Source organism: Magnolia sinica, chromosome 15, assembly GCF_029962835.1.
Source record: "Magnolia sinica isolate HGM2019 chromosome 15, MsV1, whole genome shotgun sequence".
NCBI classification, from domain to species: domain Eukaryota; kingdom Viridiplantae; phylum Streptophyta; class Magnoliopsida; order Magnoliales; family Magnoliaceae; genus Magnolia; species Magnolia sinica.
Genome location: NC_080587.1, coordinates 26,842,619 through 26,862,076, shown reverse-complemented (window position 1 = coordinate 26,862,076; position 19,458 = coordinate 26,842,619). Strand labels below are relative to the sequence as shown.

At 40.5% G+C, this 19,458-nt stretch overlaps 1 protein-coding gene across 2 annotated transcripts in view; it reads left to right on the top strand.

The window, feature by feature from the left end:
- The window catches only part of LOC131228221 (LIMR family protein At5g01460), a 50,227-nt gene that overhangs the window by 10,796 nt on the left and 19,973 nt on the right, over positions 1–19,458 (top strand). For both annotated transcript variants that reach the window (XM_058224113.1, XM_058224112.1), the window contains exons 7-8: positions 16,322–16,384; positions 16,482–16,546. In XM_058224113.1, the coding sequence (XP_058080096.1) occupies positions 16,322–16,384; positions 16,482–16,546 (128 nt within the window). The remainder of the gene's footprint in view (positions 1–16,321; positions 16,385–16,481; positions 16,547–19,458) is intronic.

Below are 19,458 nucleotides of genomic sequence, written 5' to 3'. Positions count from 1 at the left end.
TCTCTGTGGTCAGATATAAGTCTTGGCAAACCCCTCTGAGAAACCAAGGGGAAGTTTTCAATCCAATTATGAGAAACTAGGAATCTGTCCAAGCAAGACAAAGTAACTTCTGTCTGATTATTGGACGAAGCGTACTTGGCACCCTCCAAAGGGAGGTCGATAAGATAACGAGAAGCATCCCAATCAGAAAATTTCTGCATGCTGCTGGTTACTCGACCCCATTTAGATTTTTCATAAGAGAAGCGCACGACATTGAAGTCCCCTCCAATGCACCATGGGAGATCCCATTTCTGTCTAACGGAAGAGAGTTCTGCCCACATATGATCACCCAGGGAGGGAGAGGATGGTCCATAAACCATAGAAAAAAAACCCAGGTGAAATCGGAAAAACAACAATGAAGAACAACTGAAACAGAATAAGAAGCGGAATAGTTGTCCGCCCGATTCCAGATATCTGTATTCCATGCCACAACCCCAGTTCTAAAAGCATTCAAGGCAACCCAATCAAAATTTGAAATACCCCAAACATATTTTTACTTTCCTTTGTCAATTGCTTGGAGTTTTGTTTGATTAAGCGCTATAATCTCTGCCTTTGATTTCTTGCATTGCCCATTCTAACCCTTTTGTTGCCCTTCGACTTGGTTGAAGAATCATAATTAATCAAACATTCCAAACTCATAAGTTCTCTCCAGCCTTTTGGGGATTTTTTAGCCTTCAATAGTTACTCTTTGTAGAGCCTCTGAGTTCCTTTCCCTTTGATGAATTGAATGAAGTTGCAGACGTCCTCATCTTTTACTCCAAAGGACATGCAAACCATTCCTCCCACTTTTTTGAGAATGTCCTTTGACCATCTGATCTGGGCCTCAGACAGATTGATATCATTTGAGGGGATAGCTTGGTAGGCGGCAATATTTGTTACCCTTGTTTGGGGTTCCACGGCATGTTTGTTCGTACCGGTCAGTTTCCTCAACACAGTCGTTGTCATGGTCTTTTGCCTCATCTTGCCGGTTTTCACTTGCCGAAGAAATGTTTGGAAGCTCATTGTCTGGGGAATCTAGAGCTTTTGGATTGAAGGGGATATAAACTGTGAGAATGAGGCTCGAGGATCCCACGTGGTAAGAGGGGGCACGTGGCTGGATATTTAAGTAGTCCACACGGTAACAATGCACATGAGCGCTAGATCAAGGTTCAACTTGTCTCCTTGTGACGATTTATTGAACACATGTGTGAGGGTACACATGTTGGGTGAAGATGAGTTTTCTTCGGGCGTAACGATTGGAAAATTTAAAAAATGAGGCTCAGGATGAGGCTTGGAACAACTCCGAGACGACTTGTTTCTCACTAGTAAACAAAATTTGAGAGTCTCAAGGAGCCTCACAAACTCCACCTCTTCATCCATCATATTCCTATGGCAAGGAGGAGCTCAAACCACCACATTTCCAATAATAGAGTAACAACTACAGACCATTGCGTTCTTCAAGGGGAGAGGTGGGCTAATCTAGGGAACACCAACTGGAGCGGGGCATCCCCGATCCACACATCTTCCTAAAAGCAAACCGTCTCCCCATTTCCAATAGCAAAGCCTATAACAGAAGAGAATGTGCTTCCATAGATACCCCTTTCCAAATCCAAGAGGCCCTAGAGGAAGCTTTCACCCTCCCATCCTCCTTCTTGACAACCATATTTTTCAGCTATCGTTTTACGCCAAAGAGTATTATCTTCAACCACAAAGCGCCACAGCCATTTTCCAAAAGTGCTAAATTCATCTTTTCTGAATCCCTAATACCAGCCCCTCCCTCATATGGCCTACACATAGCTTTCCACCCCATTAGGTGAAATCTTTTCATGTCATCTACTCCTCTCCATAAAAAAAATTGCACCTCGACTTTTCCAATCTCTCCAAAACAGACTTTGGGCATTTAAATAAGGACATGAAGTACAATGGGAGATTTGACACAGCCAATTTAATGAGGGGGATACGACCACCCAAAGAAAGATATCAAGACTTCAAATTAGAAAGTTTCCTCTCAAACCTCTCAACAACTGTATCCCAAAGATGCTTAGCCGGCTTTCCAATGCAAAAAGGAATCTCAAGGTACGTTGAGGGAAGACTCCTGGCCTACACCGTACACCGAAGCTATCCCATCGACGTCCTTCCTAGCCATGCACACCCCCAGCAAGTCACTTTTAACAAGATTTGCCTTTAGTCCCGAGACCACTTCAAAACAAAGAATAACCATTCTCAACCTGTCCAACATAGATTCACTTGCTTCAAAAACAAGTAAGATATGGGAACACTTGTTCTGTTTGGCTTGAACCTGCAAATAATACCTGCTTCCTGGCCTTTGACAAGCATCCTACCAAGAGCCTCTGCGTCTGCAACCACTACGAACAAAAGGAGTGAAAGGGGATCCCCCTAATGAATACACCTTGATGAGCTGAAGAAACCTTTGGGAGAGCCATTAATCAAAACTGAGAACATGGCTGATCGGATACACTCCCTCATCCAACCCCTCCATTTCAACCTGCATCCTATTCAACCCATCATTTAATCTAAAAAATTCCAATTCATGTTGTCATATGCCTTCTCGATGTCCAGCTTGCAACCTAACCCATTCATATCAGGGGTCGATGCACTCATGCACTATCAACGCACTATCCAGAAGTTGCCTTCCTGCGATAAACACACGTTGATTCTAAGATATAACCGAGCTCAATCCTTAGACACAACGTGAATACTGCCTATTGTTAAAAGGCTGGTTTCTTTGAAAAATTTCGTTACATCAGACAATAGTTTGCATAGGAAGGCATGTCACTTGTTGTAACCCATTTAGAAAAGAACACCTCAGCCTACTCTGTTTTTCTTAGATCAAGAATCTCAACCATTTGGCTGTGACTTTCAGTCACTCCCTAATAAAGTCATATGTTAGGTGTGGGAAGGATTCATATTATGGCTGATGGTCTAACTGAAGTTATGGCCCTTGATAGAGTGGAATGGTAGAACAAGATTCAGGTAGCTGATCCCAATTAGTTGGGATAAGGCTATGATGATGATGATATGCTAGGGATATTGATGCAGACAATATCAGGGCTTATGGGTCTGATGTGGACTCGTTGGAGTAAAAAAAAAGAAGTTCCCAAAATGAATTGATTTCTGTTTGAACTTCGTACACTCTTTTATCCTTTTTGAGTTTGCAAGATTTGTCATCTGACAAATTAAATTATGAGTTCAGTACGGTATTACGGATAAATGGTGAGATTTTGGTTGCTTGGGGCATCTTGAGTATTTTAAATGATTGGTCGTCAGGATTAGAATTAGCAGGCTGGGAAGGATCAGCAGTTGGGATTAGAAGTTGTGTAATGCTTCTTTGCACTTATAACTTAAAGGAGAACAAATGGACAGTTTCTTTAAATGTATTCTTCCATTTATGAAATTAGACGTCAGAGGAATTCTCTGTATAGGGTTCAATTCATGTAGAATAGATCTCTTGATCCTTCTTTGCCTGTTCAGACCTCTTCTTCATTTCATCTTGTTTGGATCATAGTCATCTACATTGCTTACCATACAGCTACATTGCTTACCATACAGCATTAGCTTTTTATTTAGATTGGCTATCTCACATTGCATGGAATTTGTAACATTATTTTTTTAGTTTTACAATTTGGTTATAACATATTTGTATGCTTTTTCTGTTGAGTTAGAAATTCTATTACTTTTTTATGGATGCTTCTGTTGGGTAGCTCTATAATTAGCTAGTATGCCTCCTTTTAAATGTTACATTAGGTTCTCTGTAGAGCATGATAAGGTCTTCCAGTTTGTGGAGATGGGGTTGGTCTCATCTTTTGGACATCTTAGTGGGGAAATGTAGAGGGGTGCTTTTTTTGACCACCCAGTCATTGTCAAGTGGGGAAATGTAGAGGGGTGCTTTTTTTGCCTGACATTTGGTCTGGTAGTGAATCTGGATAGGTGTTTCGTTGTGACCAGTGATCGAAATATTGGTGTTGCATAACGTATCGCATCGTTGGGATACATATATGTATCAGTCATCGCACTTTTTGGGAAACATGGGGAAACATTGGGAACATGGTTGAATTTTTCAATGAAACTTAAGGGATTGTTAAAAAAAAAAAAAAAAAAACCTTAATACACATTTTCAAATCATAACATCTCAAAAAATATGTGCACACAATAGGTTTCCTTTGTACGGGGTCCTAAGCTATGCGCTGTCTGATTGAACTAATGCAACTATATTTAAATTGAATGCATAACATTTAGAGTGTATTTGATCATCATTTCGTGAAACACTCCTAAATACTTTGAAATTAGTCTCAATTGACAGTTGGTTGAAGGGAAATTTTGAAAAAAAATAATATTTTAATAATTTTTTAATTAAAAATGATTTTTAATTTCTGAAAATTGACAAGGACTTAACAAATCAGTAGATTAGCCCTCATGCATGCTTGATTTCATGTTTGGAGTGCAATATTGCAAGCAATTTAGGAGAAATTTGGGAAATTTTGAATTTTCCCCAATTTCCCCCAAATTGGACCACCTACACTCAAATTTCGAAATTAGAGTGCGTGATGATCATTTAATCAAATACTCCTAAATACTTTGAAATTAGTCTCAATTGACAATTGGTTGAAGGAAAATTACGAACAAAAATGGAGGACATGAAGAACCGTTGGATATCGAAATCAAAGCTCCAACTCCATGATTTTTCATGCAAAACATGAAGAACTAATTGATTTGTAACCATTTAACATTGATTTAACATAATTTCAACAAAAAGGGATAAGAAATTGAAAATGCTCACTAGATTGAACATGTGGGATATATCGGCACTACCTATGTGTTTCGTATTGCACAGGTAGGATACAAGATATATCGGCTGATATCATCAATATTTAAAACATTGTTTGTGACTTCATTAAGTAGGCCTGTTTTGTTGGAGATATGATCCCCACAAGATCCATATCCTTATAGTAGCATCGAACAATTAATTCTTCATGTGATTATGATTTTTTTTTTGAAATGTAACAAGAGCTTTAATTCAAAAGGTGTCGAGCTGGCGCCGCAAATTACAAACAAAGCAGAAAATCAAAAGTACAATCCTTCTAAAAAAATTTACATTAGAAGCCCATTCCAAAACGAAGGATCTACCCTTAGTAGAACATCCACTTCCTTGCTAGAGGCATTATGGAGGCATCGATTATTTCTTTCACCCTAAATCTCTCACCAAATAGCTAAAATTGTCATCCTCTATACCGTGGTCTTTTGCTTCTTGATCCTCACACCATGCTTCCACAGTTCCACTATTCTGCAGTGGCCATGCAGCAAATAAAGAGATGATTAAGCTACTCCGCAATCCTCATACACACCACACACACGTTTGGAAGAACCGTAGACTTTCTTTGAAGGTTAGTGAGAACTCTCTTCCTTCCCACGAAGCAACCGAATGACATGCCTTTCAGAGGGGCCGCATACTACCCCACATGGGATGTATAATCACATCACTTAACCACAAGAGAGGAACTCAAGCATCCATAGAATGACCAAACCAAGAAACGACCGGACTTATCCTTGAGCCAAAGCAACTTGTCCTGCTCATTTCTATCCGGAGCAAACAGAATAAGCTTGTCTAGAAGCCTCACAAACTCTCTTACTTCCTCATCATTCATGTCTCGATGACAAGGAGGACACCAAACGATATTGTTTCCCACGACAAAATAACACTCGGATACTTTAATGTCCTTTACCAAGGAGAACTGTGCAATTCTTGGAAACACGACCCGGGAAGGGTAATCACCAGTAAAAAAAAAGAAGAAAAAGAAGAAGATTATCTCACCATTCCCGAATGAGAAGCTTACCTTGTCTCTAACCTCCTTGAGCGTCGAGATCCCCTTCCATATTCTAGAGGCTCTGTAAAGGGACGAGTCTATATAGGTGCCGAAATCCCCTTCTTCATGTGATAATGATGCACAATGCTTTTAATAGCTCCTTGGCCCTTAAAGGGTGCTGTTGAAGGTAGCAAAAGAAATGAGCCACCTATGTGAGCAGAGAAGGTTTCCTCTAGACAGATTGTTTCCTTTCAATTCTTTCCACCACTGAATCCCATAAGCACTTAGTTTCCTCACACATAATGACAACCCACGATAAGATGATTGTTAATTTTCTTCCAATTCTTTCTACCACCAAAACCAATTGAGCATTGCCAGTTTGGTCACACACAATGACAACCCATTGAACCCACTATAAGATGATGGGAGGCAACCAACCAAGCAACTGAATTCCTTAGCCATAACTTTCAACCCTTTTTGAATCAGACAAACCCCAAGAATCTTGCCTCTTAGCAAATCGATTTTCTGACTGAGATTGCTTGGAAACATCTGCTAACCCCCTTGAAGTTTGCCACTTGATCAACTGCAGTGTCAGAGAAGAGAAGCGTACTGGAAACATGCTATAGATGGGTGATTTGAAAACTATATTTCTCACCTTAAACTTAAAGCCTTGTTTAACCATTACATTGTGGCAATGCAATAATTCAATTAAGAGCTTCTACCACCACCAGAAATAAAAATGGATAGAAGATCTCCGTTGCGAACACCTGTACACCTCCAGAAAAAAGCTTTTAGGAGTACCATTAATGAGAAATTGAGAATGAGTAGTGTGTAAATATACAATTTGAAATCCACTATCCTCACTTTATCCCAAAACCTATTCTTTGAAGCTTGTATTGCAGAAAATCTAGTTCCTATCTTATGCTTCTTCGTGCCAACTTACATATTAACCCTGGTTTATCCTCTTTGTACCTTGGGTCATGCATAATTAGAGCCCCAACAATGATTTGTCTTTTGAATACGAAAGCCTCTTGGCACTTTAAAGTCACTTCACTGAGCACCCTTTCGAAGAATGCTTGCTAAGATCCTGGGCAAAATTTTCTACCGGCTTCCAATGAGGCTACTACCTTAAGACTTCCTCAACCTCTTTTTTGGGAATGAGCACATTAATGTAGCCCCAATTTCCTTGGACACCTTTCCTCTAGAGTAGAACTTTAAGATGAAGTGTTCATTACAAGGTCCAATACTTGGAAGAAAGCAGTGGGGAACCCAACAGATGCCAGGGCCTTGTCCATTCCTAGGTCCAATACTGCTTGCTGAACATCATCCCAACCAGGTATTTTAACCAGTTACACCAGTTGGTGTCTTCATCATTAATTTTGTCAAACCGGAGATTGTTAAGATTGTGTTGTTTCCATCCGTCATCCAATGAAAGATCAGAGTAAAAATCCACAATGGCCTCGCACATATCCTCTTCATTCATTGCATTTTGGTGAGACAGGTTTGGAATTATTTCCTTTCTTTTTTTTTTTTGGTTTTTGGATCTCATGGGGCTTCAGTGATTTTACTTGTGAATTTGGATGGGGTGGGGATCGTTCAAGGTCCCATGGAAGGTGGTATGTTTTGGGTTTCATTGGGGATTGTAGAAGGAAAGTGACTCGGGAAGAAATATTAAAAGAAGCAAGTTTCAAATGATCAAAATTGGGCATTCCCAAGATAGGAATTCCATGGGTCATTGGGGGATTGGGTTGGGATTATGGAATTCTGAAACCTTGTTATCTCCCTGGGGTCCCCTCTTGTATAGTGCATGTTTTTGTTTTCTTGGTTGCCAACTGAACAAGAGGGTCATCACCGGTTCCTAGTTATTGCACTCTTCCTTAAATAAAATCATCAATTGCTAAAAAAGTAAAAGTCATGACACCTTAATTCACCTCAATCCTGATGTGTTTCTCCAAATGCAATGGTTTGACATATCTAGTTTGATTGGCCATCTATAATGAGTTACCTTTGAAAAGAAGATGGGGCGACGACTACAAGTGGGTCACTATCTATTCTTGGCTGTTGTAGTCTTTGTTTAGTTTCCCTTACATTAGGCTCTTTTTTTTTTAATTTTTTATTTTAATTATAAAGGTAACAAAACTTTCTTAAAGAACCCACTAAAGCAAAAGCTATGTAGGAAAAGAATCCAAACCAAAAAATCAAAAAAGCTATGTAGGAAAAGAATCCAAACCAACTAAAGGTTGCAGATGTCCACAACTTTCCAATGGAAGCCCATCCCACTATTTCCACCTTTATCTTTCTCACCACCTCTTCCACTGATCCACATCTATTTTGAAAAGAGCCACCATTCTCTTCCCCCCAAATAGCCTACATCACTACCATTAAAACAAGACATCTCACCGACTTCCCTTCCTTCCCTATCCCTCCGTCGTGCCGAGCCCACAAGAGGTCTTCAATAGACTTCAACATCACCCACATTATGTTGAAGGTAGTGAGGAAGCACCCTCACACCTTCTGAGTGAAAGGACAATGGATGAAAATGTGATTAATTGACTCAACATCATTCATGCACATAACGCATGTTGGGGAGGACCATTGACCTTTTTTTGGTTGAGAGAGCTGAAAATTTTATTAAAAAACCGCTAAAGTGGGAAAGAATACAAGAGCTAAGGAACAAACCACAAAGAAAGATGAGTGTTCGAAGCTGATTTAACATAGAGAGGCCAGTCCGAAACAACTAATTTGACCATATGTATGATTTCTGCAACAGAAAAGATGTTGTTCTCGAACCACAAAGAAAGATCAGTGTTTGAAGCTGATTTAACATAGAGAGCCCAGTTCAAAACAACTAATTTGACCATACGTATGATTTCTGCAGTAAAAAAGATCTTGTTCTCAAAACAATGGCTATTTCGAGCCCTCCAAATATACTAGGGAACCCCCATCGCCACTAGTCTCTAAACAACTTTTCGAGATTTTTCCACCATACCTCCATGCCATGACCACAAAGAAAGATCAACGTTCAAAGCTGATTTAACATAGAGAGCCCAGTTCGAAACAACTAATTTGACCATACGTATGATTTTCGCAACAAAAAAGATCTTGTTCTCAAAACAACAACTATTTTGAGCCCTCCAAATATGCTAAAGAACCCCCATCGCCACTAGTCTCTAAACGGCTTTCCAAGATTTTTTCCATCATACCTCCATGCCATGACCATAAGAGCTGATCGACTGACTTCGGCATCACCTAAGAAGTATGGAAAATACTGATGAAGTGTTCCCATACCTTTTGAGTGAAGGGACAATGTATGGAGATGGTTAATGGATTCCTCATCCCTCATGCACATTAAACAAATGGTTGGGAGGATGAGAGATCTCCTTTGAAGATTGTCTATGGTTGGACTATTTTCTTTCCGACAAGCCACACAAATGCCACGATCCTAGAAGGAGCACCGTAAGACCACTGAAGGAAGGGAAAGGAATGGATTGTAGGCGGCTCAGAGATCAACTTGTAGAAGGAGCGCACGAAGAGAAGACCTAAAGCATGGGCTTTCCAAATCAATGAGTCTTCATCCTAAAGCGAGGGCAAATGAAGCTTCACGTGGTCAAACAACTTAAGGAGATCATCTAATTTGATGTCCGAGAGGTTTCGCCGACAAGGAGTCGTCCAATCAACGAACCCGTAGATAAACGAGAAGCATCGATCCACACTAATGAATTGATCGAAGGCAAGACGGGTCAATCCCGAGAATAAATCTTGTAAAGGTCTACACCCACAACAAATGTCGGTCCAAAAGTGAATATGGTTTCCCTTTCCTAGGGTAAATGAAATTTCCGTATGGAAGAGATGCTCGGTGGTGGCAATAGCCTTCCAAACATAGGATGTGCGATATAAAGAAGTTTTTATGCCCCATCTGCCCGTCTGAGAACCATATTTGGAAATAAGGAGCTCCCTTCACATCCTGTTTGCTTTAGAACTGAATCTCCAATGCCACTTTCCAAGAAGAACAATGTTCATAAGATCCAATCTTTTCAAACCTGCTCCTCCCTCAGAAGTCGTCTTGCACACTTCATCTCATTTAAGCAAGTTGAATTTCATCTTGTCCCCAGTCCCTTTCCAAAAGAAATCCCTTCAGAATTTCTCGAGTCTATCCAACATTGACTTTGGACATTTGAAAAGGGACATAAAATAATATGGGCACATTGGAAAAGGCCGATTTGATAAGTGTCAGTCGACCTCCCAATGAAAGGTATCGATGCTTCCACCTTGACAAATTTTTTTCGATTCTCTCAAGGACCTTATCCTCTAGGTGTTTTGCTGGTTTTCCTATGCATGGAGGCAGTCCAAGATGGGAGGAAGGGAAGGATCCTATTTTGCATCCGAAGACATTAGCTAGCTGCTGAAGCTCATCACAAGATACATGAATTCCTAACATCTCACTTTTGGATACATTGATGCTTAGACCCGAAACTGCTTCAAAGCAAACCACAACTTTTCGGAGGTTATTGACTGAAGGAAAATTTGCATCACAAAAGAGGATCGTATTGTCCGCATATTGAAGATGGCTAACTAGCACCCTTGCCTCAGCTACCTTGAAGCCATGAATTAATCAATTTTCCTCGACCTTATGAAACATCCTACTAAAAGGTTCCCCAATAATAACGAGGGGATATGAAGATAAAGGATCTCCTTGCCTGATGTCACAAGAAGACTTGAAGAAGCCAAAGGGAGACCCGTCAAGCAAAATAGAAAAAAAAAAAAAAGGGAGGTTGGATACAGGATTGAATCCAACCTCTCCATTTAATTCCACACCCAATTCTTTCGAGCATATAATCCATGAATTTCCAATCTATGTGATCATAATCCTTCTCAATATCTAGCTTGCAGACAGTTCCACTCTTTCCTTGTCCTATGTCTTTCTAGAGTCGATGCACTTGTGTGCTATGAGAGTAGTGTCAAAGATCCATCTGCCGGCTATGAAAGGTCCTTGATTTTCTAAAATTACTAAAGGTAAAACTCTCTTGAATCTTGAAGCGAGAACTTTGGTAAGGATTTTATAAGGACTCCCAAGTAGACTTATAGGTCTAAAGTCTTTCAAAGACTCCGCTCCTTCAATTTTTGGAATAAGGGTAACAAAGGTGGCTCCAAGCTCCTTAGATGAGAGGAAGGGAAAAGGCAGATTGTCCAGCCTCGGTCTCCTCCAATGCTTGCAAGAGAGCAAAGTCTTGTAGAAGCAAACAATTGCATTACAAATTTGGTCCTTTTTCGTGGTTCTAACACCATTCACAACCAAATTGCTTATTTTATTAACCCGGGCGCATGCACTAGCCATATTGTGAAAGAAACTCATGTTCTTATACCCCTCCTTTAGCCACAAGGCTCTAGACCGATGTTGTCATTTGATTTCCTCATTGGAGAAAGAGATGTACTTTGCATTCAAATCTGCTCTCTATTTTGTTTTCTTCTGACAAGTCACACGCTTCTTCTTTCAAATCGAAATCATGAATTTTTGCCAAGGTTGATTCAAACTATTGTCTCTCTAACACCCAAAACCTCATTTTTCAACATCTTAATTTTTTTTAGAAGTAATTTGACCTTACTGTACAATTTGAACCCAACATAACCTATAACTTGAAAGGAAGATCGCCATTCCAATACCAAGTCCCTGAAGCTTTGATTTCCAGCCATGCCAACTCAAATTTGAACAGACGAGGACCCCGATTGTTATTATTAACTTCTAAAATAATCGATCTGTGATCAGAGAAGATTCTCGAAAGACCCCATTGGGAGACTAGGGGGGAATTTTCCAACCCAACTTTGGGAAACTAGGAATCTATTCAAACGCGACATCATAAGATCTGATTGATTGTTGGACCAAGTGAATTTAGCACCCCCTAAAGGGAGATTGATAAGATCATGAGAAGCAACCCTGCCAGAAAATTTCTGCATGCTACTGGTCACTTGACCCCCTTTTGATTTTTCATAAGAGAACCGAACGAGTCTCCTCTGATACAACATGGGACATCCCATCTCTGATTGATTGAGGAGAGCTCTGCCCATAGCTGATCACACAATGAAGGGTGATAGGGGCCATAAACCAAAGAAAAGACCCATGAAAAACTAGAAGCACAGTCGCGCAAGACAATTGACACTGAGAAGGAGCCGGAGAAATCGTCAATCAATTTGAAATACCCTAGACAAAAGATAACATACCTCTATTGGTAGCCTACAAATTAGTTTCGTGGAGAGTTATAATTTCTGCCTTAGACTTACTACAGACCTTTTTAACTTGGGCTCTTTTCAACTTGCTGCCCAACCCTATAACGTTCCGAGAGAGAACTAACATTGATCGCCAACTCTACCCATTCTGACCCTTTTGTTGCCGTTAGTCTTGATTGAAGAATCGTAATTTATCAAACATTCCAAGCGGAGAAGTTCCCTCCAACCCCTTGGGGAATTTTTTTATTTTTGCCTTTGATAATTGCTCTTTGTAAAGCCTTTGAGCTCCTTTCCCTTTGACAAATTGAAAAAAATCGTAAACGTCTTCCTTGCTCATGCCGAAAGACATGTTGACCATCCCTCCTACTCTTTTGAGTATGTCTTTGGACCAATTATCTGTGCATTAGACAAATTAAGATCTTCAGAGGGAGCTTGCTGGCTGACGAATATATTTGCGGCCTGTAGCTGAAGATTTACAATGGGATGACGAAGATATTTCGTAGCACGTAGTGGGGTGACTATTAAGGCATCCTCTAGTAATTGATCCTCTTGGGCCACCACTTCCACCACAAGGGACTCATCATTGTTCTCCTTTGATATTTCATCGAGCATTGGGTCTTCATCGCTTCTTGTTTCGTCATCCCATATCTCTTCTTGATCGCCTGGTTCTCCTGGCTGCCCTTCTATAGCTATGGAGTTAATGAAGTTTGCAGCCTCAGGGGAGAGTCTTCAAATTGGCAGGGTAGAGCACCTTAGCTTCCGTGGAGTCAAGGGGTCTCACAATAGTTTCACAAATAACATTGGGAGGAAAAGTAGGTCTCACAATAGTTTCACAAATAACATTGGGAGGAAAGGTATCTTTTTTGTATCGACTCATAATGATTGCATGTGGTAGTAGGGGCCCGCGTTGCTGGAAATGTAAGTTATCCACGTGTGTGGGAGGACACACAAGTGCAAGTTCGAGATCTGGGCCTTCTCCACATGTCGACAATAGGGAGTGGTCATTGTCATTCGCATGTGTGGATAGAGTACATGTGTTGGCATACGAGCTATCGATTCCCGAACTGATTACACTTTAAAATTAGAGGCTTGGTAGGAGCCTTGGGGTTGCTTCGAACCAATGTCTTAGGTAGGGAAGAACTTTCTTGACGCCACATATCCCCAATTGACTTTCGAGTCTGTTCAAAGCTGACAACAGAATCTGAGCTTGATCTCTGGACAAGCAGGCTTGGGTTTGAACCGTGGATTGGGCTGGAGCATAACTCCATCCCCTTCTCTCGTGGAGCACGGGATGTCTAGAAATGGATTATCATTTGCCCGTTCCTCACCTACCACCAGTAAGCCATTGAGATGCTGACACTCGTTAGGAGAAACGTCCAAAACGTCGCAGGAGCATAAAAATGGTGTTTTGCCATCAACATGCCAATTGTTGCAGATCTTTGCCGAAGTCTCTCCTGCTCGTTTGCCCCAAATGCTCCCCACTGCTGCGAAGTCCCCCATGATTCCTCCCTTTGAACTTTTAGTGCCAATTCCTCATCTTTGACTATCACCTTGATAAATTCAGAAATGGTAGAGCTTTGCTTCTTCTCGATGCACACCCATGCCACACTAACTTCCTCTCCGGCCTCCGTCAACGGATCAATGGCTAGCACTTCACTGAAGCTTGATCCTAACACGAGGAAGATATCTCAGAACCAAAGTTCCATTGGAATTTGCTCGATTAAAATCCAGACGGCTTCCCTTTCAAAGTGTGTTTTCCACCCATATTTTTAGCTTTTTGATAGGGCCTGCCTTCCATACAAACTGTCCCCGTCATAATAGCTTTCTCAAAGTTATCTCTGGATTTGAAGTTAATCCAAACTTCATCAACGTCAACGGGTCTCACTGAAAACTGTTTCCGGAATGCCGAAACCCTAGAGCCACCACTGAATTTGAGCCAAGGATGTGTGTGACAAAGTCTCTGTGAGTAAAGACCACTGAAGGATATGAAGCGATTTCTCGATTACCTTTGGTCTTATGGGGATTCTCAGAATATCGCTGCCGGCATCTGTCTAGATCCATTTTATCTCGTCAGCGACTTCCACTCTGTCAAGAGTAGTCTACTGCCCTTTTACAAGCTTTGGGTCCTGCTTCTAAATGTCACCATCCTCCTGAACTCCAATGCCAATCTGACCAGATACCGACTAATGGTTACCCATCACTGCATCTCTGAAAGAGGTAGAACCACCCTTCTGGACTGTGCCGTTCTGATTTTTTAGATGAGGGGTTTGCTTACTGGCTGATATCTTCGTCCTGTCTGTCTCCCTTATCGATCAACTTGGATTTGCCCTCCCTCCCTGTTTCTCACAGAACTCGAAGTTTCAGACACCCGAAGCTCTTTCCATGCATCAATTCGATCACCTTTTCCCCTTCTTCCTCAGAACTCATCCTGATGAAAGCGAATCCGTTATGATGATTTGTCTCCCTATCCCGGGGAATGTGAACATCCATGATGATTCCGGCCTTACCGAATACTCTGGAGAAGTTGATCGGAAGCCATCCTTTAGGAAATCTGACAACGAAAAGAGTTGGATACTCCGTAAGCATCTTTCCAGTAGTTGTTTTTCTATTTGAGGAGGTTGTTTTCTGACAAAACTTCTGCTACCTAGAATCTTGATGTGTTGAGTTTTCCTCTCCTTGTCCTGTACTAGCCTCTACATCTAGCTGAAGGTTTGTGCGTTGATTGTTTTCTTCCCCGATTATTCTTTTTCCACGAGCTTTCTCCATCCCAGCATCTCTTCTGATTTTCCTTGCTTGGGGGGATGGGACACCATAGTACCAAGAGTAGAAAGCATGTCAAGATTTCGTTTTTGACTGTCTTCCAAATCAAACTGTAGAAAGAGGAAGAGCGAACTTATGAAGTGACCCTGACTATGCGCATGATCATCGATTCCTTCTCACCCAGGGAGTGTGGACAGCCCTGCAGCCAGTCCAAAAGCTTTATAAAGTTACCCATCGAGGGGTGCTGACGCCCTTTCATTAAGAAAGTTATCGCTGCCCCCTCCCCCCCCCCAAAAAAAAAAAAAGAAAAAAAGAAGAAGAAGAAGAAGAAGTCTTGGTACTTCAATTTACCTCAATCCCTTTGTGTGTTTTCCAAATACAATGGTTTGCCATTTGTAGCCTGATTGGCCATCTAAAACGAACCACATATGAAAAGAAGATGGGTGAGGTCCTTTCTGAAATTTTGGTAATAGGAAAAGATCATCGAGATATATAAATGCTCCTTGAATACTAGGCAAATAAAACAAGTGTTTGGAGGGCTCACCATAAGGCAGGATAAGGCTGTCTTGTAGCGGTTCGTTTAACCATGTATGGGTCCTACCCTGGAGTAGGTGAGTCTATTTTATGTATTGACTCTACCCATTGAGTGGTGAGCATTAGTATGCTTTGGATGACTGAAGATATATATTGAGAGATTTAAAGCTTAATATGATCAATCTTCTGAAGGAGTCAACCATCCTAGTACTACTATTGCCCAAGCATAGGTCAAATATTGCAGTTTTGTATGTTCAAAACATACAATGGGCATTTCTTACAATTGCATAGGGGCATGGCTGAAATTTTCTGAACTTCTGAAGGCATTTGTTTGCATGATAGGTCACGTGTTGAAAACTTAGCTATTTTGTTGAACATGTGTCTCTTTCTGATTTCTTTGATGTGTTACGTTGTTGCCATGTCTTTGTGGGATTGAGGCTCTTAAAGAGGAAGGTAGAAAAAGTAGGTTTAGGGACTTACATGAGAAAGAGTATGTTTTTTCAGTAAGATATGGTTGATTCAGCGTATAAAACTGAGTACCTTTGGGGTTGGCCTTACTGTACTCAAACACTTATCTTCAACCGTTGGAGGAGGATAGAGGCAAAACTAAAGAAACTAATGATGGTATTGGCTGGGAATGAAGTATCTAAACCTCCAAATCAAAGGGTGTTTTCTTCATTATTTGCATGTGTGGAGTGATATGGATGAGTTATATTATGTTGAAAAGAAGAACAAAAATTCCGCAAGACCACATTTTATCATTGCCACCTATACTATAAATATCATCTCTTGTGTAAATCCATCTAACACATTCTTGGTCCTTTAGGACCTAGTTCAATCCATACAGTCTTAATGAGTTCCCCAGTCATTACTAAATGAGTTGTGTACGATAGGAGTATTGCACATTTACTCTTTGGTCCATTTGAAAATTGTCTAATTTCTGAAGTGATGGCTTAATGGTGCAGGAGTTGCTCCTCTTGGAAGAAGATGTGACGGCTTTAGAGGAAATGTATCCTCAGGGAGAAAAGGTGATTACTGTATTATATATGGCATGATTAGTTGTAGGTAGTCAATCATGTTTGTTAGTGATTTGTTCTTCTTGTGCTTTGGCATAATTTTTTCTAGGCAGAGGCCACATGGGCTTTCACTATTCTAGGCTACTTGGCAAAGCTTGTATTAGGAGTTGTTGGGTATGTTCTTGACCTCCGGCTGACATTGTTTTGTTAACTATGTAAAGTTATGGCATTGATCTTTATTTTTCGTTATTTATGTTAGTGGAAATTATAAGTTACTGCTTCATTTATTTTGTTTTTGTTTTTGTTTTTTAAATTTACAATGCACTGGTTTGGGAAGGCTACTAAATGAGGTACAGGAGAATCAACAATGTTGAAGAACTGTACAATTTGTTTCCAACTTTTGACACAATTAGTAGCATAAATTTGAGAACACGGTGAGAGAGTGATACTGTATGTGATGCGTTGGTGGACCATTGTTGTAGGATTTGTTTCTCTTGTGTACCAAGATCATTAACATGGCTTGGGTAGTGGAGAGGGCAAAGATGGTATTCAGAGCTGGGCCGTAAATTGCAATGGTTCTCTGTTTTGAAGATAGTTGTAACAAAGCTGTCTGTTGTATGCCAAACACGTGCCATCACCCTGTGATGACCTTTCTCTAATTAGAGAGGGTGAAGATGTTTCAATTGTCAGTGTCTTCTTCTTCCCTCCCTACACATTCGTTGATTATTATAACAAGCTCTCAAAGACGTTTCTTAGCGATAGTTTAGGCCTGCCAGGGATTGGTTCTTATTTTTACCACTCGAAATACTATAGTGAATTCTTGTTTGCGGTGACTCTACCTTGGTTGGAGATGGTTAACGGGTCTCTCCCTTCAATGTCATCATTTACTGCATTCTTGTTGTTACCTTCCTAACAGTGTAACAAGGAGAATTATGTTTCTTCTAGAGAAGCCTTGGTCTGTGAGGATTGGATTATTTCATCCTGGAGATTCCTCTTCCATTTCACACAGAACTCATCAGCCATAGATCTTGAATCCAAGCACTCATTTGCAATTAACGACTTGTCAAGGATTGGCATTACATTCACAAGAGCACCTCGGTACTGAGAGATGATTAATCCCAACACCATAAAGAGCACCTTTCATTCTGTCAATAACATTACACACTAATAACTAAGGTACTTGGCATGAAGTCCTCAGTTTTGACTGCCCTATGTTAGTAATTAAAGGGTGAGAGTAGTGCCGACCCCTCATTGAAGTGGCCTAATCATGTAATTCGATGATAGCCTCCAATTCCATTTTAATCACCTTCCTAATACTTGTGAAAGGAAGCTATAGTGACCCTTCTAGACCCAATACCTTATCAATCCTATTCATCCGAAGACCACCTCTTTGCCTCTTCCTCAAATTTTTTCCAGGCCAAACTTTATTCCCAATAGGGAGTTGATCATGGTGGAGACCATCCAATTTGAATTTTCCTCACTTCCTGGAGGTCTTCATGTACTTCTGTCCATTTAACTATCAACAATTAAGGAATGTAGATGTGAGAGGTCAATGGACCTCCACCTTTCACAGGGACCTCACAAAAATTGAAATGAGCTTGCAGGGATGTTTTGGATGCTTGAGGGACTGATGTGTGCCGAGTCATGCAAGATAGAAGATTATGGAGATGAGAGAGGTCTGAGCATTTTCTTGCGGGAAGATGATGATGAAGATTATGTTGATTGGCTCCTTAGGCTTTTTTGGGAAGAAGGAAAATATTTGGGCAGAAAGTGACTTTTATTAAAAAGTAGCTTTCCAAGAAAAAAAAAGGTGGAAGGTAATTGCTTTCACCTGTGTGGGAGTTTACAGAATTTTCATGGAAACTCTTTTCTTTTCCCCCTTTTGATGTTTGGGAGTTATTTTCTAGGAATCTAGATTATAAATTAAATGGTGTACTTTGCAAATTGTTCTTGTGCATTATGCATTAGAAGGCTAGGATGGTACCAATACACCACCCCCCTTGCTATGTTGGCTCCACGACATACATTGGCCCCTATGGGCCAATAGGTAACATATTGTTTATACTAGAAAAGGTCTAATCATTGATTTGGACCATCTATCATGTTTGGACGGCCTTTGATGGCCTAACTCTTTCAAAAATCACTTCCATTGGATGATCCTTCCCATCTAACCATGGCTTAGGAGACTGGATGGTCTATATTGATTGTACTAGAACAGGTTCGATTATTGATTTGGCCTGTCCATCGTGTATGCCGACCTTTAATCACCCATCTCTCTTAAAAAATCACTTTGATTAAATGAACCTAACCATCTCATCAATGGTTAGGAGAATGTATGTTCCATATTGATTTTACCAGAAAAGGTTCAATTATTGATTTGGATTGTCTGTCATGTGTGGCCCACTTCTAATGATCATCTCTCTAAAAAAATCACTTTGATAAGATGATCCTAACCATCTCATGAATGATTCAGAGGAGACCGTCATATTGATTGTACTAGAGAAAGTCCAATAATTTATTTTGACTGTCAATCATGTGTCACCCACTTTTGATGGCACTTCTCTCATCACTTTGATTGTATGATCCTAACCATCTAATTAATGACTAGGAGGATGGTCCATATTAGTTGTAGTAGAGAGTCTGACCATTGATTTAGATCGCCCGTCATGTATGGTTCACCTTAGATGGTTCATTATCGTAACCATCCGATTAATCATTAGGAAAATTGATGGACCATGTTGATTATACTAGAGAAGGTGACATCATTGATTTGGATGGTCCGTAGCCGGCCCACCTTTGATGGCTCATCCCTCTCAAAATCAATTTCATTGGATGCTCTAACCATCTAGTCAATGGTTGTGAGACCCATATTATACTGAAAAATGTTCGATCATTGGTTTGGACTGTCCATCATGATCGTCACCATAGTCATGATGAGAACGTTTTTGTTGCAAAGGGGAGAGTATTTTGTTTGAAAAATAAAATAATTGGGGGGTGCTGAGAAAGTTTTTGTTGCCACTTTCCAATAAAATCCACTTCGGGCTTGTTTGGATTTGTGAAAAGCGTGGGAAAAGAAACATTTTTTG